At 34.7% G+C, this 19,726-nt stretch overlaps 2 protein-coding genes across 4 annotated transcripts in view; one reads left to right on the top strand and one right to left on the bottom strand.

The window, feature by feature from the left end:
* The window catches only part of S6KL (S6 Kinase Like), a 56,457-nt gene that overhangs the window by 15,566 nt on the left and 21,165 nt on the right, over positions 1-19,726 (bottom strand). The window lies entirely within an intron of this gene.
* On the top strand, positions 7,121-18,481 carry bnb (bangles and beads). Of its 2 annotated transcripts, XM_014232123.3 has the most exons (3): positions 7,141-7,229; positions 7,371-7,503; positions 15,924-18,481. In XM_014232123.3, the coding sequence occupies exon 3, from the start codon at positions 15,925-15,927 to the stop codon at positions 17,182-17,184; it is 1,260 nt and encodes a 419-aa protein (XP_014087598.2). In that variant the 5' UTR covers positions 7,141-7,229; positions 7,371-7,503; position 15,924; the 3' UTR covers positions 17,185-18,481. The 2 variants fall into 2 exon arrangements, with proteins under 2 accessions (XP_014087599.2, XP_014087598.2); XM_014232124.3 differs by lacking the exon at positions 7,371-7,503 and having other exon boundaries at positions 7,121-7,229.

Genomic DNA, 19,726 nt, shown 5'->3' with positions numbered 1-19,726 from the left:
AATTGGTTTTCGGCACGTATGCCATTAGCGTAACGACCGTGACCTGCCATTCCGATAAGCTTAGTTTAGAATTTCACCAATATTCATAATACTAATCTACCCTAACAGTGAGCATGTAGTGTTTTTCTGTTTCCTTGTCTTTTTAAATTTTTGATTCTTACTTATCACTTAAATTCCTCTGATGATTTTATGTTTTTCCTTGTGACTTTTTTTCGCTAGGGTTAACATAGGTTCCGATTGTACAACTTACATACAATATAGTTTACATACTTGGTAAATGCATAAAAACGTGATTTATTATCTTTAGAAAATTTTATGGATGGATGTAACAAATTTATTACCGTTAAAAAATACTTAAGAATGTCATAAAAATTAAAGATTTTGACTACTAATTTTTGTTTACAATTGTTATCAACTAATCAAAAATGTATACCTTAATTACTCTTTTCCTTATAACTCCAAACTCTTATCAATATTTAAGTCAAGTTTGAATTCGGATTTCTCTCATTCGTGATCAAACTTTTTTTCTTCAATTTTGTTTATTTTGATTTTCGGCCTTACCACCTCTCTACCGTAAGTTTCTAATATATTTGGTACATGTATATATATTTGAGTATAGTTGTGGTTGCTTATGAACTTTAAGCACTGTAGCAGCATGGTTTCGAAAGTTTAAGACCAAGAGCAGTGACGCCCGCCTCCAATTCAGCTGGCGCATCCCAATTATCAAATATACTTCGTACACGCCTACACACATACATAAGTACATATGTATGCACCCATCAGATGCTTTAAAGCTATTAAATATAATATAATATATCCCTTATAAGTAATATTTTATATGTATGTATGTATGTATGTATTATATATGTTTTTGGAAATTTTCCGCTCTTTGATGAGGCCATAAACTCGCTGGCAGTCAACATAGCGCTTTGCATTTAATCAATGTTGCATGAATATCAAAACCAGGTGTTGTAGCCATTATTTTTGTCGGAGCGCAAGCACGTTTATAACGCCAATAGCAGCACTAACAACTTTAACTACTATATATCGGGTGAAAGTTCTTGTGAGCGCGTTTTTGGGTTTTTTTTTCATTCTAAAAAGCAAATCATGAAGTTTTTAACTGGCCGATCAGTTTGATGGTGCTTGCTGCATTTATGTTATGGAGCGCCTGATGCTGACTAAAGCGCGTCTTTGCCCGTATGTTCGTTCAGCTTATTCTGAACATACATACTTGGATGTATGTCGGTATATTGATTTTTATTTCTATTAAACGCATGCCGACTCTATGCTTTGGCCTGATAAGATCAATCTATGGCTTGGATACCATGTTCGTTGACCCCCTTTAATGGTAAGATTTAAAAATCGTGTATCACATTTACATACCGCTATATACATACATATATACACAGTGTTTAGAATTTTGTATTAAGTCTTGGAAAACAAAAACATACAATACCAACATGCTTCTACAGCTGATGGGTGCTATTACCATAAATTAAAAATAAATTAAAAGAAAGTTGGATTTATGCTTCGTAGCATCAAAAATTAATTGCTGTCAATATGCTAATTGAATATGCGCATACCTTCATTCGCTCCTGACATTTTGTAATAACGTTTATGTGTCTAAGCCAGATTTTGAATTTCTAGCAATTTTCAAAGCTATTTATTTGAGCTTTCGAGCTAATTAAGAATGTTCATATTGTAAAATAAATAAGAAACGGCTACTTTTGAGCGTAACCGACCACTGTATGCCATAGCAATTGGCAAAATTATTGGCATGTGAAATACCTTGAGTTGTCCGCGAAACTTATAAAATATCTGGCATATGTATTTTTTTAAAAACCAAATTAGTATTCGAAATATCAAGAAACTGACCAACAGAAATTTGTATATTAATGATATTATTTTTGATATCGTGTAACACTCTGATCATTTTACTGATATATTTTCCTAGTTAACAGATATTTACGGTATAAAGTGATGCATATGGACGAATATCAGTATTTACATATATTCGGTATTTGGAGGCTATGAAAATTTATGAACCAATTTCGATAATTTTTAGATGAGAGTAAAGACGGCATATTAGTTAATAAATACCGTTATTTGGGAGGTGGGCTTCTTATTTTGACTAATTTTTTAGTATTTCATTACCTTAGCGCCGAGATAGACCTTGCTAGCTAGAATACAATAAGTTAAAATTTATGTGTTTTTGAATAATTAATTAAAATAGTGCGATTCCGGTCATTTTCGAAAGCCATACAGATGTAGAACAAAGCTGGATTGTTTCTAAATGTTGTTTTTAACAATCCCTCTGTTAATAACCATGAATGATTAAATTGGAAAATATTTTCTTCGTCATTTAATAATTAAATATTAATATTTTATGTCGTTTAATTTTTAATTGTACTTAATGCAGCTATTACCGTCAAACAATATTATGATTTATAAAACTACCAGTCTAAATCTGAACTTGAGGATGCATAACTTTAAAAAACTCGAGTAAATTAAGAAAATTGTAGCTTTTCTTCTTTTAAGCTGATACTACTTGTACATTACAGCGTTATTTGACTTTCAAATATAAACAACATTTTTGAAGAGAGGCAACTTATTATCTTGCTATCTTTATAAACAGTATGCCAATAAATTACTTCTACATATACATACGAGTATGTATTTTAAACACAACATTGCACACAACGGTATTTATAGCATAACATACTACTAACTGTATACAAATATATTTATATTCTAGTAACTAAGCACAAACTAATTATTTTTAATTCCACTAAATGTCTTAAATATTTTTTGACCACAATAATAAATCGATTTGATGCATAGCCGATGGCCAATAGCAATGCCCCGCCAAAAGTTACGCGACCTTCACACAACTCATAAGAATCTGCAGCAACAGAACTTAAAAAATGCAAAAGTAATCAACAACATTGAAGCAAATGATGACGAAAGGATGACAAATGATGAAAAAACTACCTCAAGCAACCTCAACTATTTGACTAAAACTGAGAAGCAAAATACACACCTATAAATTAACTAAAGAGTTAATTTCAATCTGTTCTAGTAGCAATATTATCAGAGACGACGAGTACTCGGTCATTAACTTGTTTATGGTACATATTTGTATATAAAAATCAAGTTTAGATATGTTTAGAGTAATTTAGAAATATAGAATTTATACGCCGCTCCTATTTGTTGTTGTTCCACATGTGTGTTTAAGTTTTGCTGATGTCCAGCTGTTGATAAGCTACAATTAAGTGTATTATTGATGGTTGTTGGTTGAAAATCGCGGCAATTTGTTGCACTCGTTTATCTTTCTGCTAGAATTCGGTTGCTTCCTTATTATTTTTTTTTTTTTGTTGTCTGGTTTCAGTGTAACATAGAACTCTGTTGTCTGGATGTTTTTGTTGTGTGTGTTTTAAAGTTTCGTGTTAGAAACTGAAGGTTTCGAAACCGATTAGCAAGATAGGGTCAATTTGAAGGTTTAGAAATAAAAATGTCTGCGGTTTTTCTTCATGCAATTATATATAATTATGATTATCTCTTGATCACAAGAATTTCAAGTTTATTAGTTCCATTGTGGAAATTCTTTTAAATGCAAATGTAGAAAATTACAAGGAAAAATCAATAAATATATGCATGTATGTGACACTGAATTTTTTTCGCAATGAATATCAAAGCATGGTCTCAGATTTGAGAAAGCTTTCGAAGGTATTTTTTTTCAAACAAAATTTAAACCAAATTCTATACCCCCTATAGCGAAAGTTCGAGCGTTTTCCTACAACAAGGTTTCTAATAAAATCAATTAGTTATTCACAGTCGGCCTAGAATTTTTGGGTATCTTCATTTAAAATATTGACGACAGGATACCAACCTCAAACGGTAGAAAATGCTATATATTATATGTATATATATACTCTTAAGAAGCATTATAATATATATACATATATATGTAGATATACAAAGTATCATAGAGCAGCGGTGTATAAAAATCCTTTATAAACGCTATGAAACCAAAAACCTCCGAGTTCGTCTATAATTAATCCTGAGATCAAAAAATGCTATAGTTTATAGAACATCTTTTCATATAGTCACTTCCTTTATGTGGCGTGATCGAAGAAATTTAATTGCCTTGCTGTGCTCTATAATTGCCACTCCATTATATAAATAACAACAAAACGCCCCGTTTATTTTTACAAACCTCTGCCAACCAATAGACACGACAATGAACCTGATCCTCACATCCGCCAATTATTTTCTATATACATATTAAAATTAAAATTAAAGAAAATCAATTGAGGAAGGCTTTGCAGCTGCCGTGACGACAATCACCGCCGTTTATACACTTAATGGTTCGTTCGGTTCTTTGAGTCCCGACGTGTGTTCCGTCACTTAGCGGATGTACGTTTGTATGTATTGTTTAATAAACGCCAATGCTTTGGCTTCTACCTTCTCTTTATATTCTAGCTGCTAAATTCTAGATTTATCTTGTTCATTTACAATTCCAACCATGCTTGGCTTAGCTTGACGTTGGTCAAAACAGGCTCGCGCCGATCTTCGTCTGGATAAACCGAGGTGGAATACAAAAAGCGCAAAAAGCTTTGATTTCTAGCACGTTCCCGTGCCGCTTATGCTATTATTATCCCATTCCCGGTGCATAGAATAGCATAGAATATTGCGGAGTGTGTATGTGTATGCGCATGCGTGTGCATATAGATATATATGTACATATGTATGTATAAATTGCTGGGTGCGTGCGTGTATTCACAACGTTGAGGAAAAAGTGGCACTTGTTTATGATCAAGGCTTTGATTTCCTTCCCATATCTAGTGGCTGATGGCTCTAGCGCAGATATATTTACATACGTAAATACGCATTTGCGGGTACTCTTTTACATATGAGCTGGTATACTGTTGCGCTCGTTGGTGACTCTTGTTCACCGCAATCGCATTTTTTCTATCCACCTTTCCTGATTTTCTTCTTACTTTTGCATGTGTATATAAATAGAATAGCTTCAGGTTTTTCCAGCCGCAAGAGCAATTAAACATTTTCTATTTATGCTAAAATGTATGCTATGTGTGTACGTAATGGAGCCAAACGAAGCCATGACTTCCACAGGTAACAAATGCGTTTGCCCAGATGCATATTTTAAGCAACATACTCGAACATATACACATGTCAGTAAGCACTTGAGCAAGGAGATTCGCTGGTTTTGAGATAAGACAAATTTTGGCCGAGCACTTGAGATTTATGTAAAAAAAAATTTATATTTTTTCCAAAGGACTCAAAGCCTTTAAATTTTTTTTTTTCACTTGAAAGGTAAACTCATGCGCTTATTCAAAGATTTTTCTAAACTATAGATCTTTAAAACTTCTTATTTGATTTCCTCGAAATTAAACAGTTTGCAAAAGGAACCAACACTTCTTCGAAGACGCGTTGAAGTGTCACAAACTTTTGCACTTGGTTCATGTACAAGTGAGTGCTGTGCAAGCCAACCACCGTCGCTGATCCACTCTTCAAGCCGCAACACATGCTAGGATATTCTATATGAGTACGTGGAGTACGTGGTGGTTACTCATATCAAATGCCCATGCGCGTTGTCTACTAAACGTCTTGTTAGGCATCTGTTGTTTGTGTGGACGATTTTGTAGCTATTTTTGTCCATCTTTATAAATTGATAGCTGCTTGGTGCGCACACTCACGGTATTTATGGGATAATATGTATCATAGATTGGTGGTACAGGGCACTTTATGCATTGGTTATTGCATTATTCTCGGCTACCACAAAAGGGTTCGTTGAACAAATGCCCATAATCAGAGAGATTTTAGTTAAAAATAGTTTGTGGTTGATCGGGTTTGGCATAGAGCATGCAGCATACGGGCAAAGGGAGTTGGAGGCGATTGAGTAATGTGCGTGTGTGCCTGCGAAGAAGCCTTAAAAACGAGCCTTAGGAAGTATAACTAATTCGGAATTATTGGTTTGAAATGGTGCGGAGCTTATGATAGCTTCGGAAGTTTATGGAAATTTTTTACACACCCACAAATACATATTTTTAAAATTTAAAAAGAAACTGATTGATTTGGGGAAAAATTTCATATTAATTTTTAAGCACGAAATTGAAGCAATTGTAATAAAAGTATTTTTCCCATATTTTCCAATGCTCCTAAATTTAAAAATAGTTTTCTGCTATTTAAGGTTTGTTCTGCATATAATAATTCCTTATTCATAAACATTCGACTGTGTTATAATATTTCTAGCAGCTTTTGTCACCACTTTCTTTGTTGCTATTGATTTTTTATGAGATTATGATTCTGCAAATGCTTTACTCGCAGTTTTCTTTTTGTTGTTGCTTCTGTACAAATTTAAATAATCATGCACTTGTGGTTTGAAATTCAATTTTAGCTTAAACACACTTCAAGAAAAGGTAAATATTAGCACTGCACCGCACTGAGCTCGATGAAATTATATTTCCACTCCTACATGCATACATACAGACACATGTAAACACATACATATGTATGTATATAACAGATTAATGTACAAAAATCGTATTATTCTTGATTATCAGCCATTAAAAAGTATATACATATACACGGAAATCGTGAGTTGCCTTTGCATGTGTATGTGTGAGGATACGATAGGCAAGTGTGCTTGGCTGATAGAAAATCGCATGCGATATTTTTTATTTTCCATAACATTACTTTCTTATGCCAAAGCACAGCAAGAGCGTGCGCACACCAACGCAAACGTTTGAAAAATGCTGAGAGTGCAATGAGTGAGAGCAACGACACTCGCACGGCTCAAGCGGGTGAGTGGCTTTGCCCGAGCGGCGCTTGACTTTTTAGTAGCACTGCACTAACAACAATGCCGCTGGCGAACAGAATAGAAGCATAATAAAAACAAAAACAGAGCTGGTATGGAAAACGAACCGAACGAGCCAACAGCGACGACTCATCTATACGTTTACATGCATGTTAGTATGTGTGTATGTACCTATGTATAGGGAGTACACGCACACACACACACGCTCGTACGCTGCTATATCACCATCATCATCAGCAGCAGCAAGCATACCATTTACTATCATCACAACAAATTTTCCTGCTCATATCTAGCCAGCAGCCAGCCATTTGCCGGGGATATATAAACGCCGGCCCACGTCTGCAGCTAATCAAAGTGCTTTTTGAAACAGTCCGCTGCGCATAAACACAAGGTAAAGCAACTAGTAGTCCAAAGTAAAAAAATCAAAATAGAATTAAATAGCGCGCTGAAATTATTTCAAAAATAATACAGTCAAAGTAGCAAGAGCTGCGCTTAAAGTATAATAGATATATATTTTTTGTTTTTTAAATAGTGGAAATTTTCTGGTGTTGGTCATTGTAAGCTTTGCAATCGTTGCTTTTTGTGATAACCAAATAAATTTGTTCGACAATCTCTTGTGCATCACGTTTAGCGAGAAAAACGAATAAATTTAGCACAAATTTCAGGTGAGTTGTTGGCAGGAAAATAAAATCATCAAAACAACGGTTGACGATTTCGGTGCTTAGTGTAGAATTTCGCATGTGGCGGTTAATTAACATTAGTTAAGTGCAAATTGAACAAATGAAAAACATGTATGAACAACACTTTGTGTGTTTAATGAACTGAAATACTCAAAAAGCGACGAAATGCAAATTTCTATTTAACTTGAAAAGAAGTGTACTTGCAAAATGCTCTAATTAGTGATAAAATCAAACAAAAAGCATGAAATTAGTTGAATAACTAGAGCAGACGCTTTGAGGATTTGGCACAAATTGTGCGTGCTTTTTTCAAGAAATTTTTCCATTAAATTTTTTGTTATCCTATAGAGTAAATTATTTCTCAGCCGGTACTTTCTAAATTTATTAAGATGAATAGATGTTTAAATTTTTTTGCTGCTTCAGGATAATAAATGTTTCTTAATTTTGTTTTAATTAAAGTAGTTTAAATCTAAATTTTAATATTTTTAGCGCAATCTTCAACTTGCAGGTTCTTTATTTATATTAAAAACTTTTTTTATCTATTAAATATGTGACTGAAACAGCGGTTTTCTATTTTTATTGGTGATACATTTTAGTAATTTTATAATACTAAAATAAAAATAAAAAAACAATATAAAAGTTAGGTTGAAGGTTTATATTTTTTTATAAAACTTACCTCCCATGAATATTTAACTTTTTAAGATTTTTATTTTTATTTTTAGCTATTTATAAATAAATTATATAAGAAAGTACAGTCTGTAATAATTACAAATTAAATATTAGTAAAAAAAAATCATATTTTTTAGTGAAATCTTACTGATATTTTTTAGTGCTTTTGAAATGCTTTTAAAAGTTTTAGAAATAATATTTTTGTAAAAAAAAAATAGAAAATATAATAAGATTTCCTAAAACAAAATATAAAAAATATTATCACTAATTTATAATTTTTAGCTCTATTAAAATTTTATTTTTGGTACAAACTGAAACCAATTGCACTTCTATTCTATTTTATTTGTACTTATTTTGAGTTGTTTACTAAAAATAATTTGGTATTTGCTATTTTGGAGATATTAGTTAAGTATACTAATATAAGCAGAATTTTTCACATTTTTGTTATGCATTATTTCATTGTTTGTTTTATGTAGCCAGTAATATTAATGCAATTTAAACTGAAATTTAATTTAAAGATTTGAACTTTATGCTTTTTTTTATTATGCTCGCTTGCAGAGTAAATGTGCAACAAAATTGGCAGAACCGCTACTATTATTTTTTAATAATTTACAGAAATTTTTTAAAAAATATTTTATAACTTTTAAAAATGTATATATATATGTATTAATTTTTTTTTTACTTTATTGAAGTTAATATGTGAATTTCGAAATTTTTTATTCCTTGAATGTTTTATTATAAAAGTAAAAATATTTGAAAAATAATGGTTTGAAAGAAAATTTATTTTTCACAATTTGTTTTTCAATCAAGTTTCATTTAATATATATATTTATTATTTTTATAAAAACACACTTAAAAAAAGTGTGCAAGCATTAATGCTACGTCAATTGACAAATTTCCATGGCATAGCACAAATTATTTTTTTATAAAAATAAAATGCAATTATACATACATACATATGTATGTATTTATTTAACGAGTCAAACCAAACTTGACATTGAACTGAAAAATCAAATTATCACTTATTCATACGCCGAATATTCCGAACCTGTTCATATCTATTAATCAAAACGTAGAAACATGTTGTTGAACTCGATCCAACGTTGTAGATCAATGAATTCGAGCCACAGATCGGACAAGACGGGCCCTAACAGTCGAAGCGCATAGTATAACTAAAAGAAATATATTAAAATTGACAAATAATGCGCACACACACGTGCATTAGTGTCAATATATGTATTTATATATAATAAATACAATGCAAACCACTTGTCCAAGTGACATTCAAGGTGTACGAATAACCAACCAACCAACCAACCAATCGACCAACCGCGCTATCTTGCATATATTGTATTTGACATTAAGAAATACTCAAGAAAAGACACCAAGTCAACTGTGGGAAACACCTACACAAGCAACAAATCAGTGCACTCGCCGCTCCTCGACGGCTAAGGTCCGTTAAGCCGCAGAGCAGTCACATGCCAGATTTTCATGATAGCTGATGAAATAAGCATGTCCGCATTGACTTTTGGAAAACTTCATGCAATCGCATTTCAATTGCAGAATGCAGAGGCTTGTAAGCATAGCACACATACACCACACACACACACACACACACATGCAGATGTGAGGAGTGAGAACTTGTTTGCATAACATAACGTGTTAGTAAAACCAGCTTCGATTTGTGTATGCTTTATAATGATCGGCTGCATTTACGCCATAATTCAGCTAAGCGTTTACAGCTTGGTCTGCATACTCGTACAACCATACATACGGGTGCATAAATAGTTGGTACATGCCAGCAGCGGCAATTATGGTCCAGGGCCTTCCATCGATCATTTGTTTGGCAAAGTTCAAAAACGTAATTAATACATGTATTGTAGGTACCACATAAAAATTGAAAAGGCGCGCAATTGCATTATTGTAGTTTTTTGTTGTTGCTAATCAACTGCTGCATTAGCCATTACCAATACAATTGCCAATCGGTGCGAATGTGTGTATGTGGCAGCTTTGTAACATCAGACAATGAAATGCAGTTGTGACTCTGTACCATGACACCGTGTTCTAGAATACCGCAACAGCAAAAACAAATGCACAAATACTGGTGGCAAGCATCCACATAGCACACACGTACATATGCACTTGCATAGCTGCTCGTGCATGCAACAAATCGCATTCCTTCGAAACTAGATTTTCCGCGCTGCAATTTTCAAGCAGAAATCGTTCTTTTTCGCGCTTTGGTAATTTACCAGCGACTAAAGCAATTGCAGCAAAACTTGTAGAAAAATTAGTAATAGAAAAAAAGACAAGCAACAACAACAACCACTTGCTTTGCAACTGCATAACTCATTCGGTTTTTTATTGACGGTGGGCAACTAACTAGCTCTCTGGTGCTAGCTGTAATGCGGTTTATCAGGCAATAAGGCAACAAGGCAACAAGTACTTGTCTCCGTGACTAGTATGCTGTCGCCTGGTGCCGCATGCGCTGTCCAATTCCAGCTAAATGATGCTGCAACGTAGACAGGCTTCATTTTATGGCAGGCAATCGTTTTTTGTTGCATTATGGTAAGCGCCTTTTGTCTTATTGAATTCAAAAATATGTAAAATAATTAATTTGTTGTCTTTCATGCTCGTTATAGTATCGAATTTGTTTGAAATCACTTTGGGTATAGGAAATATACATACAGTTTAGATAGTTTCACTCGGTTGAATTATAAACAATCCATTTATCGACTAACTTCAGTCTCTGCTAAAGTTCAATAATTTCTAAGATTTTGTAAAAGTCTGAAAACCGGAAATATAGCAGCGGCTAATACTCTACATAAGCTAGTGATGATAATACCTTCTTGAGAGTATCTTCATTCTTGGTAGAAAACTTCAAAACTTGGTAGAATATAATCACATTTATTCTAGAAAAATTTTTGATATTTAGATTGTTTTAGAAAAAAGAAATTAACTCAAGGAATTTCAAAGCCAAATATAACTTTTCCAAACAGACATCGTAGCTTTCACCGAATTATATTAATACAACAACTAGTTCTATCATAACTAGACTACAACCATTTTTACATGCAACCACAGATAAATATAATTACTTATTTAATTGAAACAAATTTGAAAACCTTCTATTTCTGCTTTCTATTAACTCAATTTCAACATAATATCTGTCAACAGTGGTTAGTTTCAATACTAGTCAAGTAAAACTTACTTATTTTAAAGAATACCATAAAATTACTATTGTAAGATTTGTAATTAAACTCGCATGCAATTTAAAAAATTGCTTCAATATTAGCTAACTCATGGATTTTTATTAATGACTTCTGCAAATAAAAAAGGTAGATTTTTTTTAAATAAAAAGCTGAAAAAATCCAAATTACTTTTGTTGCAAATGAATAACGGTTCGCTTGCGGGTTGTCAATGCTGACAGCTGATAGAGAAAAATTGATATAACTTTTTTGAACCTGAAGAGCGTAGAACATTACCAAGCATGTATAACTGCCAACACATATTAACATACTATTTACATACATATGTACATAAATATGTATATGGACGTGCAAATTGTTATATTTCTTTGCTTTACGACTCCACTCAGCACATTTCTATAGGCCATGGCTACCTGAGCGAAGTGGAAGCTGTGATTAATCTACCATCAGCTTTATGGCTGGGTCATAAGCAATAAATAAAATGACTGCTACAAAATTATTGCAGCAGAAAAGTAAAAAAAAAGTAATTAAACTTGTCATTATAAAGTTTTTTACAACAACAACATATACGAGTACATATGCATATACTTGTAGTATGTATTGGGAAGAGAAAGGCAAGGCTGACATTAGAAGCGAACAAGCATAAAAGCCTTAAGCAGGCATTGTGCTAAAGTTCAAACTCAAAGTTGAGTAGCATGGTTGGCAGAATATCGGCAAGAATCCATACATATGCATCTGCAAACATACATACATTCATGAAGTCTGGATTGCCGTGCAAATAACCAGATGATGCTGAAGATGTACAAGTTATGGGATGGATGCCTACCTGTTGGATGGTAGCTATCGCCTCAAACTATTCTATAAACGGGTTTCTTGGCCACCGCCGAGTCCGGCTTAGAGTCAATGAACGCGAGCTCTTAAACGCAAAAATTCGACTTCTTCTCGGACTCGCCAGATAACCAAAGCTGTGAAAGCTGACGTTGGTATGGCTGGCATAGTTTGGTGGCATGAACGGCAGGTAGTCCGGGTAAGCGTTATGAAGCATTTCGCATCGTTTAATATTAAATAATACGAACCAACTAAATCGGAACATATGAGAAAAACAAAAACAAGAAAGATTGTAGCATTTACCACAGATCATTGGACATACATGCTTTATATGTATATAATATATTGTGTGTGTATGTATGTATGTATAAAGGTACTGTGCGCAAGGAAGAGCGAAGGTGCGCGTAATGTGAGACGAATTGGCATGAAAACGAGTTTTATCTATTTACTCCTGTGAAGCCAACCAAAATATATACATATATGCATATATAAAACTATATATGGTATATTGCAAAATATAAAGAAATATTTTTTTTTCGCAAAAAGGCGCGGCAAAAAGCAAGCGGACATAAATTTTGCATTTTTAAGTTCGAACTGGCGGGCTGGACCGAGGCTGCGGAACGTTTTTTTCTTTTTTGTCATAAACCGTTTAGAGCGCATGTTATGTAATTTTGGTTCATACACCTATGCTGTGTTATATACACATACATAGGAGCAGTTGTGTGTAATGCGCCGTTATTGATGGCACGTTTATTAATTGCAAGCACTTTACTCATACATATGCAAATATGTATGTTTGTGTGTGTGTCGAAAGGCATTGAAAAGTTGTAGGCGCGATTTCGTCTTTGATTGCGCTCTTAAGTGTCTTTTATTATTGTTAATGCTTTGGAAAGGAAATACGCTGATTTACGTTTGCGCTACTGCAACGCCACTTTCAGTTGCACGCACGCGCTGCGACGCCGCATTAGTCATCGCCTGACAATTGTGGCGATTTCGTAGTTAATGCAGTAGGTATAAGAGCTGATTTGCATATTTCACTTTTGAAGTGTTTAAATTATTGTCCACCTACATACTTGCGCTGTCGAGCGACATTTCCAAGTGCATTCGAGTGCTGGAAGCCATTAATTACTCGTAAGACAAGTTTCACATTTAGAATAATGGCTGTGCCATAAACGCTCAAGCTGCGATTCGGCTGATTAACTTAAAATTCAAGACACGGTCCGAATATAGAAAACAATATCAATGCCGGCAGATTTGTGGCTATTATAGAGCTCTATAAAAATATTTCACCAGATTTATGGCGCCTAATAAAAAGTTTATTATTAAATTAGACTGTTCTGAGAAGACGGAAATTAACAGTAATTACCTGAAACACTTAATTTTTGTTCACTAAATTCGCGAATTCGATTGAAAACTTTCCTATTGTCGGCCGCAGAAAAGTGGCTCGCAGCTGTAAGTTAAAAAAAGGCTGTTTGCCGATGTGTGTATGTTTATGGGTTTGGGTAAATCACGGTAATTTCATGTAATTGCAAATTTTGCTTTTTCATAGTACGTTCTTCGAAAGTTACTAGACATTTGCACAAAATGTTAGTACTTACTTAATTCGCTGCTTTAATGCTTAAAGTGTCTAGGGCTGAGAGTAAAATTGTACTAATTGAAAGATCAATATGGTGGACGGCAGTTTTGCTGATTTATCTACTCAAATTTAAATGCGTACTCAGCTTTGTAAACAACTCGTTGACTTTGATGACGTTCACGTGACGTGGAACTAAAAATATAACGCGAAATATATTTTTCGATTAAACATACATATGTATACATTGTACATATATGTATATATGTATGTATGTACCTACATACCTACATCTAACTGTATGTATGCTATTAGCTGGTTTATAATAAAGTCCTTTCAAAGATATTTCTGATATTCTCTCTTGTGTGAAACAGTACCAAGGCAAGATCTCAGTACGGACTTAATACATTAATGAAATATAATAATAATAATTGATGTGCATTCTAAGTATTGTATAAACCATAATTGTCCTCATGTGATCAATACTAAATTCAGCAGCTTTTACCCAAAACTGGAACGAATTACGATTGAAACTCAAAAATTAGCTTTTTCGAAAGTATTTCAACTTCCACCCAACACCGAAATCAAATATGAAAGAAAATAAAACAACGCTTGCAAAAGGTGAAATACATGAAAATATGTTTTGGAAAAGATTGCATATGTGAAATTTTTAATCAACAAGTATTTATAAAAATAATTCAGTCACAATAGAGAAGACATACAACTTACATATATATAGCGGAATATACATAGGTATGAAATTTATAAAGGAGTGCATAGTTTATTAGTTTAATTGCTTAGGGTGTGGGCAACTTTAGATAACAAATATTGCCGAGTTTGATATTTAAAATAACTTGCTAACAGCTCAGTTATCCTAAAATAGGCTCAAACTCGACTGTAGTTGGATTTTTTATGAAGTCGCTTATTTTTTAACCAACCTCGCTGAACTCGGAAAGGCACCGAACTCTAGTAGCTCCTTTACAAGCAGTTAAGCAAGTATTCTTTTGTCGCTTGTTCTCAAAAGAACGTTTCTTTTGTCAACTAATGTGACTGTTGTAAGTGGAAGTTAAAGATTACAATTTTCACACCTCTTGCATTCGTTTTATGTTCAATCAAAGCAGAATATGGCAATTATTTTTACTTACTCATATTCATTGTGTGTTGATCAAATTATGAGCCTTTAGAGTAAACAATTAGATCATGTGATATACATGGAAATAAACTCGTCGCAGTAAAGTATAAATAAATATAAATTATATGCGGTTTTGCCATGCGAATAATGAGCAATCAAAACAACTAACTCACTTTATTTATTTATGATTTACGACAATTAACAATTACTTAAAAAGTAAGGTATTGAATTACAATTACTGAGTTAAAGCGAAAAGTGCAAGAATGAAAAGAAAGTTGTATTTATACTAAAATCATGTATTCCCAGATAAATACATATATATGCGAATATAATGCCCGCACCACTTAGCATTTACAATTAGCACTTAAGCTGATCTAAGGAATGCTCCAGAATAATTTGTGAGCTTTCGGAAAGTAGGCGCGATTAGCCCCCACCCCTGCTGTACGTTGAACTTGCTTATTGAATTTAGTGGTCACGGCGTTCACGCGTTCATATGATTCTCGCCTCTCGTGGTCATGTGTGGCCAGCACAATGGATGCTTCCAGATTACACATGCCGGCATACAGTTGCTTCATCGCCGTTGATTAAATTGCAAGCTTCCGCCATTTGAAGAGCGGCGCAGACAATTCAATTAAATTAAGCAGATGTACAAAGCGCAGGGCTGTTGTTCATGTCGAAATCTGTCCACTGATTTACAAATAGACCTTGTTAAAAATACAAATATGCAGCAGCCCATAGAAAAGTGAAGAATATGTGAGTAAAAATACTTTGTGCAAACTCAATTGTTAGGAATTCCGCTTGTGTAATCAACATTATATGAGTTTGTGCCGCATTAATATGACCTTTCCAATTGACCAAGCCTTCGAGAGGCGCCATTTCATTTCCATTTAGGCCAGGCATAATTAAATAATAAACACACATTGCAATTAAAATTAGCGTGCACCTTATTAAAGTAGTTATGTAATAATAATTTTTCGTTTTTGTCCTTTGTCTATTGCAGTATGAAGTTCCAATTAGTCATTCTCTCCGCCCTGCTCGTCAGCGCATTCGCTTTACCCGTACCCGATGAGGAAGTGTCACCGGTAGTACAGGCAGTGCCACAAGTTCAAGAGAAGTCCGTTGAAGCACAAAAGGTCAATGAGAAGGTTGCCGATGTGGTCAAGCCAGTCGAGGCACGTGCTGCTGAACTTCCCCCCGCCTCTGCGCCGGCCCTAGCCACCGAAGAGAAGAAGGAGCTAAAACCCGCTGAACTCCCATTGAACGCTCCCGATGCTGAAATAAGCCAGAGTTTGCTCGCCGAGAAGAAGGAAGAGAAGAAAGATAAGCAGACACGCGCTGACGATAAAGTAGAGGAAGCTAAATCCCTGCCTGTTGCTGCCGCCACACCTGTCGTTGCCGGTATCGCTGAGGAGCCAAAACAAGCTGAGGAAACTCTTGTCGCTGCTGAGGAGAAAACTAATCTTGATGGTAAATCTACCATTATTGCTGAAGCCGTACCAGCCGAACAAAAGAAGGATGAGCTCTCTGCCGCTGAGCAAACACCTGTGGTGAAGAATGATTCCGCCCTTGATGCCACTGCTGAGATTGCCCCTGCTGTTACTGAACTTAAGAAGGAGGAAACTCCGGCACGTCAAGAACGCGTTGGTGAAGCTGTAAATGAGGTTGATGCCAGCATCGTGCCTGCTGCTCCCATTGTTGCTGCAGTGGTGCCACCAGTAAAAGGTTTGTTAGCTGAAGAAAACGCCCCTGCTGCTGCCCCCGTTGGCGCTACACCCGCTCTCACCACCGATGCTGCACTTGGACAGCCTGCTGAAATTGAGAAACAACTACCAGAAGCTCCTAAAGAGTTGCTCAAATCGGCTGCTTCCGAACCAATTGCTGAGAAGGTCGAACCAGCGGCGCTAGCCCCAGCCGGTGATATTCCACTACAAGCCAGCGAAGAGAGCGCAGCCAAGGCCTTGAAGGTAGAGGAACCAGCACAAGCAGCTCCAGCTGCCGCTATTGCCGCACCAGAAGCTAAGAAAATTGAAGAACCCGCCGCCGCCGCTCCCGCACCAGCTGAGCTACCACAACAGCAACAGAAAGAACTCACACCAGAGGTAAAGGAAAGTGAACCCAAGACATTGGAAGAGAAAAAACCCGCTGCTGAGGCTGAGAAATTAAGCGAGAGCAAGAAATCTAAAGACTCCAACTCTTCATCCGCTTCGTCTGAATCCGAATCTAAGGAAAGTAGCGAATCCAAGGAGGAAAAATCTGACTAGAAGTCTATATGAATCCGATCGAATACCTCCTTTCAAAAAAACAGCAAAAATTCAAAAACATAAACAACAATTTGACCACACTTCAAACAGCAAGCAATTGGGTATGAAGTTCTGCAAAAACACAAACTGACCGATGTCACGTGGTCACAAACTCAACGCTCTTAATAATATATAGTTAGTTATTTTTAGTTGTAAAAACTATTTAGAAAGAAACGAAATCAACAAAACGGACAAAACGAGGGACCGAAAGAATTAATATTTGCAAGATAAAGGCAACCATTAGTATGACGTAGGCAGTGTAAAGAACCATGAAAGTTATTATGAAACAGAATACAAGACAGTGCCGATAACGGTCGGGAGAATTGAAACAAGTGCTTTGTAGATTGCAATATCAACCGCCATGACAGTCTAGTTCTCAGCACAGAGAGCCAGAGGTCTTCTACTTCTAATTACCGTGAATTGAAACACACTCGATGCACTTGAGTGGAAACAAACAAGGACAAACCAAGAAGATGGCATACAAGCAATAATACTTACACAAGTAATTATGATATATCATAAATTATATACATAAAACAAAAGTAATTTAAGCTTAATTAAATTAAAAAAATACAAGTAAATCCACAAAATGCTGTAAGGTGAAGTTCAAACGAGGGAATATTTAATTTTAATATATGAGTATGTACGAGTAATTATTGCCGATGGATATAAGGAACGCAATCATTATGAAAGATGCACAACTACTTTTAAGTTCTAGAACCACTACGTAACGGTAGACGGGGAGACCCACAATGTATTTGTAGCTTTTAATGTAAGCAGTCCACAATTGAAAAAGCTCGACATCAGTAACGTCCGCCTTGAAAGCAACAAATGCAGCCCGAACAATAAAACGATATTAATTTAATGCATTCGAAGAAAAAGCAAAAGCAAACACCAACCTACGTTAGATAATACCTACATACCATGGACCAATTACGTTTAATTTTATAAATTATATGTATGCGTATGTTTAATGTTTATGAAAACTCTGCTGGCACTTGCAATTCAAGTTTTTTAGGTCTCTGAGCTATCCATGCGCATTTATGGCTGCTGTGACTTTCAATTACATTTCAAACGAAAACGCATTTTAGTAATTGAAATGCAGTTGAGGTGCGCACAATGCGTATGCGCGTGGATACGAACAAATTACGATGATTACATAACACCTATATACCATACATGCATATGAACAAAATGTATTTGTACGATTTTTATATAGACTGACAATTTTTGGATAAAAAATAAAAAATAAAAAATACGAATTGGTCTTTTCAATCTATTTCCAACACTTTTCCCTCTTTCGTAATATGTTGCAAAGAGAGTATGAACTATACGTAACGGTTGGTACAATATATAGATACATATAACGCTACATGTAAGTATATGAAATTATTCACAAACACCATACGTATTTATGTCTATCCGTCTAGGTAATGGATAACTATGAATAAACTTTGAAGTATCTTGCTGAAGACCTGAATACAACTTTTTTCAAACTCTAGATAGATTCGCGCGCAAAAAGACCTAATTGTAGCGCTGTCATTTCCACAAAATAACACTGCGAATAGGATGAAAGGGAATATTTGGTAATAATAATGCGAAATACAGGAGTAACGTACGATCTGTCAATGCGAGTACTATTGTAAAGGGGATTCTTCAAAGTTCGAGGACACAACAATAAATCAAATAACATTAGACCAACATTAAAATTCAAGGCATTCCAAAATCGACGAACGTTTAAATACGAGTGATTGGACACAACAGGAAGTCTACTCGAGAAGGTCTCAATCGTGTTTAGAACGTCTTAAATTGAAAAATGTCTATACGAAACATTACTTTTGAACGAAATGTTGCTGGTAAAACTAAACCAACGAGTACCATTCGTTCTACGAAACGAAGATATGGTTATATTGCAGTACTAAGTAAAGCTAAACAAAGCGCGCTATTTTTATATAATTTTTAAAGATAACTCAAATATAGAATGAGGTATAATCAATATATTTGATGATAGAATTCAAAGTGGATTTACTTATATGAGAGAAATTGAGATTGATTTGGAGTGCGGATTTTTGATGTTAGGTCTCAGTCTCGACGTTTACCTTGTCTTTGTGGCCACGAATTGAAACTTCAGGATCATGCTCAAAACCTTTAGATTGCTAGTGAAATACTAAATACTTAAGGTCATTTTCCAAACGAATTGCATTATTGATCCATAATTTTATGAATATGCAAGTATCATCTAAACAAAAGTGGGACAGCTTGCCATGCCTTTAATGATTCAATGGGAGCAGTTCGTAAAATTTGTTGTTAAAAAGTAAAATCTGAAAGAAGGAACTAGCCAGTAATTAATATCGCAGTAAAATTTTCAGCATCTCCCAGGGAATTCAGACGATATTTTAAGCGCGAGCTCGCGAGGAAGTAGAGAAATATGATGATTCATCTAACAAGAGTTAGAATCATCGAAAATTTCGAAACCATGCACAACATATTACGAAACACCTGT

The sequence above is a fragment of the Bactrocera oleae genome, chromosome 5, assembly GCF_042242935.1.
Source record: "Bactrocera oleae isolate idBacOlea1 chromosome 5, idBacOlea1, whole genome shotgun sequence".
Classification (NCBI taxonomy): Eukaryota; Metazoa; Arthropoda; class Insecta; order Diptera; family Tephritidae; genus Bactrocera; species Bactrocera oleae.
This window is presented reverse-complemented; position numbering and strand designations above follow the sequence as displayed.